The sequence below is a fragment of the Catharus ustulatus genome, chromosome 5 (assembly GCF_009819885.2).
Source record: "Catharus ustulatus isolate bCatUst1 chromosome 5, bCatUst1.pri.v2, whole genome shotgun sequence".
Classification (NCBI taxonomy): Eukaryota; Metazoa; Chordata; class Aves; order Passeriformes; family Turdidae; genus Catharus; species Catharus ustulatus.
This window is the reverse complement of record NC_046225.1, coordinates 47,455,748-47,462,156: the sequence shown is the minus strand read 5'-3', so window position 1 is coordinate 47,462,156 and position 6,409 is coordinate 47,455,748. Positions and strand designations below refer to the sequence as shown.

The 6,409-nt window shown below is 43.8% G+C and overlaps 1 protein-coding gene across 1 annotated transcript; it reads left to right on the top strand.

Moving 5' to 3' along the window:
- The first annotated feature begins 251 nt into the window (after positions 1-251).
- On the top strand, positions 252-5,818 carry EXOC1L (exocyst complex component 1 like). The gene is made up of 3 exons (XM_033060658.1): positions 252-417; positions 4,020-4,150; positions 5,108-5,818. The coding sequence occupies exons 1-3, from the start codon at positions 297-299 to the stop codon at positions 5,369-5,371; spliced, it is 516 nt and encodes a 171-aa protein (XP_032916549.1). The 5' UTR covers positions 252-296; the 3' UTR covers positions 5,372-5,818.
- Positions 5,819-6,409: the final 591 nt, after the last annotated feature.

The window sequence follows — 6,409 nt, the reverse complement described above, 5'->3', positions numbered from 1 at the left end:
CGCGGAGCCCGACGGCACCGCCGGGACTGGGTCGGGCTGGGCCGGTATCGGGCGCTGCGCCGGGAGCGCCCCGCTGGCAGCGGAGGGCGGGCGGGCGGGGCGATCCGGGCGCAGCCCCTCCCGGCGCCCAAGTTTTCTCGGCGGCTGCCGAGGGCGGAGGGGAGGCGGCCGGAGGGAGCAGGGTGGGTGCTGGCCATGCCTCCCCCGCGCCCCGCGGCTCCCTCCGCCCTGGTGCCCCGTGGCGGCTGCGGGGCGCGGGGGGCCGGCGCCCGGCGCTGAGCGGCTCCGCGGATGCCATGTCCTCGCTGGTGAAGGAGGACCTGGCGAAGAGGCTGTTCGGCCCCCGGCGGCAGAGGCTGCACGAGTTCATCGAGGTGGAGGGCGCGGGCGCCCAGCGCTACTACCTGTGCGCCGCAGGTACGGGCAGCCGCCGGGCGGGGCCGGCCCCGCGGCTCTGCGAGGGAAGGGGGAGCAGGGGAATGCGAGGGAGCGGGGCCGGGGCTCAGCGCGCCCGGGCCGGAGCGGGCAGCGCCTCTCCCGGGGCCCGTCCCGCCGCGCCGCTCCCCCGGGGAGCGGAGCACGGAGCGCGGGGCACGGAGCTCGGAGCGCGGGGCACGGAGCGCGGAGCTCGGAGCGCGGGGCACGGAGCGCGGGGCGCGGAGCTCGGAGCGCGGGGCACGGAGCGCGGAGCGCGGGGCACGGGGCACGGAGCGCGGGGCGCGGAGCTCGGAGCGCGGGGCACGGGGCACGGGGCACGGAGCGCGGGGCGCGGAGCTCGGAGCGCGGGGCGCGGAGCTCGGAGCGCGGGGCACGGAGCTCGGAGCGCGGGGCGCGGAGCGCAGCTCGCTGCTCCCGCACCGCCAGCAGCCCCCGATATGCCGTTCTCTGCGATTTCTGATTCACACCGGCTCCAGGTTTGACAGCAGCGGAGAAACACGACATGTGCCCCGCAGCTGCTCTGGCAGCCTGAGCTGCTCTGAAAAGAGCAAGCCCTTACAATAGTTCTAATCAGGTTTTCTACAGAAAAGTGTAACAATGCATTAACAATGCTTGAAACATTTGTAAATTTTTTGCACTATCCCTTGTCTTGGTCTAATATCTCGCATGTTGTCCCTATTTCACTTTGAACGACAAATTTGACTTGTGGTTTAAATAGGCACTCGTTGGAGTTAGTAACTAGCACAAAGTTCGAGTAAAACAAGATTGCTTTAAATGGTAATTATCTGACTACTTTCTAAATTTCTTTTCAAGTGAATCATGTTTCATAGAGGTTTCAGAAAAGCTGATTTGTGTGGGGTTTTTTGTTTGTGTGGGGTTTTCCAGTTATTATTTCAAACCACTGAAAAATACTAAAAAGAGAAATGTCATCTGTAACTAGTTAGGTTGAAGTGAATGATTTTTTCAGTCTGTTGCCTCTTCAGGTTCCAAATGTATATAATAGGTAGAAGTAATCTGTGTACTTGAGACATAGATGGGGTTGGCATCCAGTTTTCTATGTCAATCATCTTTCTAAACACCTGAAGTCCTTAGGATACATGAGCTGTTTTACAGATTATTGAAAACCCTGGGCCAGTTATGTTCCCTGAACTCCTTTAATTTTGGTAGAACAGACTTTGTATGTTAGAACCGTAAAGCCAGTTTTAAGGAATTAATTCCTGAATATCATAGCGCTTCTAAATATACAGAAATACCAATCTCATTCATAGTTTATGAAAGCATCAATAGAAGTTGCATGTTGGAGATCTGTAAATAGTCCACAGTTGTGAAACACCCAAAAAGGAGAAGTCTCTAAAGACATGAAGGAAAACTCATGTAGAGTATCGAGAGTAGGATCTCTCCACTATCTAATATTAAACTCTCTTAATATATTCAGGCACAATTGAGTAAGTGGTGAGTAGAGTGGAAATCTGATTCTGAAAGATGGATTGCATTTAGCTGCCAGCAACTACTGTGTTCTGCTGTGATTCTGTAGGAGCAAAACACATTAGCTAAAATCTTATCCCTGCAATGCAACCTCTGTGAGTTTCTGTTGATTTCAAATTACCATAAAATTTTTTTAAAACAATCTGTCAACCTATAGACAAAACTTCAGAGGCCTTGAAATGTGTTTAACAACAAAATCCTGGTGTAGGTAACTGAACAATCTTTTTTCATGCCATTTGGCCAACACTATTTCCTTTCCTTTTCACAATAGCAGTCCCAGTTCTTGCACAAAGGTGACGGAATCCTTTCATGAAACAGTTTATAAACCCTGGAAGAATGTAGAATTGAAATGCAACCCCATTCAGGGGTTTTCACAACCCAGTATTGGAATACCCCAGAAGGAATGGTGGGGATAACATTTTGTGGTCCTACAGAGATACTGGAAAAGGTGTTTAGTCCATGAAAGGCTTTGGGACATACTTTGTCTTCTGTGGAGGTATTGCCATAGCTGTACCCTCCTCAAGCAAAGCTTTTGGAGCTTAATAGGATGACATGGTAAATCTGAGCTCATGCTCTCTATTAAAAAAAAAAAAATCTTTGACTCAACTGAGTGCAAGATCAAGCAGTATGTAAAATGCAGGAAAATGATTGCACACCCAAATTTCACCATTGGGTTCATTATGCCTAACATCTGTGCTCTGTCCTTATGTCACAGGATTCCTGTTGTCAGAGGGGGGGACCAGTGGCAGTGTGGGGATCTGAGGGCCCCTAGGACATCCCTTTGTATTTTTGAGGCTTGCTTCCTTTAGTTTTAACTCTGAGGGAGACAAAATATTCCCTTACAAGCTGGCAAACCAACAAACAAATTGGGTGAAACTCAAAGTATGAAGAGAACTTCCTAAGATTAATCTGCTAGATTTGCTTGCAAATGAAAACCATTGTAATTTCTCCACAGAAGATAACACAGTGGTGGTCTTTTGGTTAAAAATGATTGAGTAACTATGACTGATAGCACCAGGGGAAAAAAATTATCTGTATTTCCCAGGCAGGGAAGCTACAGGCTGAGAGAAATTACGATCAATTTATATATTTTCCACTGTTTTTCTTTGCAATTGAAAGAAGGAATACTTCGACATATATACTTTGTTGTTATTTAATAACCATTTTCTTGTAAGCCAGTGAAAATAAGAGATATTTTAACAGGAGGAAGGTAAAACTAATGAAGTTTCAAAAATTCAGGCAGTATTTAGAAATTAAAAACATTTTGCTCCTCTGTTTCTAGCCTTATGCTGTGAAGTCAAAATGCTCCTGCCAGATGTAGGTAACTTTTTGACTATACTTGGACTACCAGATAGCTTGGGAATGTGGCCTGCCCTGCAGCCATCAGCAACTGGGTGTGCAGGAGATTGTTCAGGCTCTAGTACTTTTCATACTCATAATGGTCTGTTAACAGAAATCTAGTCTCCTCCTCAGCATTCAAGGTAATCAATTAATAATGGTAGTTATTGCAAAGAGCATCTTCATTCTCTTTTTAATCTTGTTTCCTGCCTAGGTTGGAAAATAGTAATTTCTATACATTTAGCACTGGACATCTGGAAACTTTAAGAAAAAAATTCAACGTTAATTCCATTTACATACTATATAGGGAAATAAGAGTTTTGCTTTAAAAAAGTAATGGCTTCATAAGAGAACTTCTTTCACAGAATGAAAAGTATAGCACAAGTCATATAAACACAGAACCTTGGTAGAGGTTTTGCAATTTTTTAGCTGTAGCACCCCAAAAAGTCTCCTTGAAGTAAGCAGCATAATGCAAGACCCAGTGCCAGAATAAGGATTTTGTTGCAGTGCTAGTGAATTCACATGAAGGGCTTCTGAACAGACAAGACTCTTCCTTCACAGGGTGGGTAAGGTAAGTCCTAAATCTACTAAAATCTGACAAGTTTCATAGACTGATAACGTGGCACAATTCCTACTACCTGGGCAAAATAAAGCTATCAAGTCCAGTATAACCCCATACAGTTCTGCCTGTCATGGTTTAATTATTGCAACTTTGGGAATTACTTGCTTGCATATCTAAACTATATTTTTTCTTGCAGTAACTAAAAGTAAAGAAGTAGAAATATGTATGGTTAAACACTGGCGAGTGGACCGAGAGGAGAAATATGAAATAGTTGAAAAGTGGTTTTTGAAAGATCTGGAGATGATTGATGGAAAAGAAGCAGATACAGTAAGTGTTACTTTATGTATTATGTACATAGAGAATAATTTTCTTGTTTTGAAATTCAGGATACAAGTATTAAAATTCATTATCTGGAAAATAAAGTTATGTTATTAAGGGATTTTGGCTTTATTGCATGTGAGAGGCTCCACATCACATTTGCACTGTTGGAGGGGAAGAGGAAGGTGAGATTATTTTTGGTTTTTAGTTTATTATATTATCATCATAACTGGTAATAAAAGTTCTGCATCTGCAGATTCCAGTGTAAACTGCAGTTAATGTAATAGATTTTAGAGTGTATTTGAAAACAAAATTTAATTAAAAATTTTTATGGAGACTTTCTTCTGAAGTGTTGTGCTAAAATATACTTCAGAAATTATTCAACCCCTTTCACAACTGGGATGATCAAAATTTGTCTAATTTTTGATTAAAGAAAAGCCTAAATGAATGTCAGACTCATGGGTAATTAACACTGCTATAGATATTCATAATAGGTATTCATATCCATAGAATTTAAAAGAATTTATCTGCTACTAGGATTAATTGTGTCAAAGAGCCAGAAAGCACAAAGAAATACAACTGAGGCATGAAGTGCAATCAATATTCTTCTTCTCCCACAGACATAGACAGTTACAGTCTGAGGCAAGTGCTTTTCATATACTGTGTTTTAGGACCACATAATAAATTGATTCAGTTCAATACAAGACTGTGCAATCCCAATAAAGTACAGTGTATTGCTTGAGCAAACTTAGAAAGTTTTACTCAGAAAAAATTCCCAAAGAATTACAGCTGCTACTTTTTAAAGTTTTAAAAGACCATATAAGATGAATAGCAGAAGAGTGTGAAGTCCTTTAGGGCCCATCATGCTGAGAAAAAGCCCTGCAGATAGCTGGGCAGAGAACAACAGATTGCAATTCTAGCACTGTAATGTGTGGTAATTTCGTTCTCTCTCTTTTTTTTTTTTAGGATAATCCATATTTTGATATGCATTTCCACAAAGTCTACAATATGGAAGCATATAGTTGTGCATCTAAATATACCTTTGCTCGAACTCTAAACAAACTGAATGCGATGTACCTTAAGAAGGACTTCAAGATTGTGAACTTTGATGACACCTATCTAAATGATGATTCATTCTGGTCATCCAGCAACAGAGATTTCTTAGTAGTTATGAGGGTTTGCTTCTATGCTTCCAATCTTTTATGTCTCTCCCTCTGTCGTTTGTCCTAAAGATGTATTTTCTAACATTAGGGTAACTGGCTGACTTTCTCTGACCAGCATTTCATAAATCATCTGATCAAAAAGTTAGTTAGTAATATGCAGTGTCTCCTTTTTAATTTTACATGTAAGTAAAAAGTGGAACATAGATTTTACATAAATAGTTGATAAGTCATTTATATATATTAAGAGGTTCTCACTCTAGCAAATACTTATACATACAAGAGACTGGAAACAGAACCGGTGGTTACCATGGTCAGTGGTGATTGCTTATGTAAGCAGAGCTCAGCATCTGCTTCTATGTTCATGGAGGTATAAATTATCTTTCATTAATAGCTTGAAATACTGCTGAAGCATTAAGAGCATTAACAGTTAATTTATATCTTGGAAGTAGGAAAAAAAATGTACAGTAATTTCTCGACTATAAGGCACACCCCTTTGACTAAAATTTTGGTCCAAACTCAGAAGTGCGTCTTATAGTCCGGTGTGCCTTATATCATGTACAAAGTTGCAAAATTTGCTAACCCGGAAGTGCGAGCCGTGAGCCGAGCCGCAAGGAGGGGGTGGGAGCAGGCAACTGCGGCCGGCAGGAGCTGCGTGGGGTGGGCAGGACCGGGCAGCCGCAGGCAGCCCCCGGCCAGCAGGACCAGCAGGGGGAGGGAGGGAGTGGGCAGCCCTGTGCCGCCCTGAGCTGCGGCAGCCAGGGCCGGGCGGATTGCTGGGGCCCACGCATGGGGAGGGCGCTTGGGGCTGCGTTTAAAGGCTACACCAATCTGTGAAAAATGTTTGCAAATTGAACACCTGCCAGTAAACTCCATGATCTCGGGATTCCGTTACTAATTCATTACTTTGTTGCGCGCAGCACGGATCTTCACTGAAAAAAAAAAGTGCACCTTATAGTCCGGTGCGCCTTATAGGTGTGAAATTACTGTAATTGGTTGAGTTCTGTATGAGAATTATGCACATTTCTATTTCCAACGGTGTTGAAACACAGAACTCCATTAAAGACATTACACCTACACCTCTACAAGAATCCAGTTCTCATTCTGA

Excerpts from the sequence above, each read along its gene's own strand:
- EXOC1L (XM_033060658.1), top strand. The coding sequence starts at position 297 with ATGTCCTCGCTGGTGAAGGAGGACCTGGCGAAGAGGCTGTTCGGCCCC. Across the intron at positions 418-4,019 it reads CTACTACCTGTGCGCCGCAG|TAACTAAAAGTAAAGAAGTA; the intron begins GTACGGGCAGCC and ends TTTTTCTTGCAG. Across the intron at positions 4,151-5,107 it reads ATGGAAAAGAAGCAGATACA|GATAATCCATATTTTGATAT; the intron begins GTAAGTGTTACT and ends TTTTTTTTTTAG.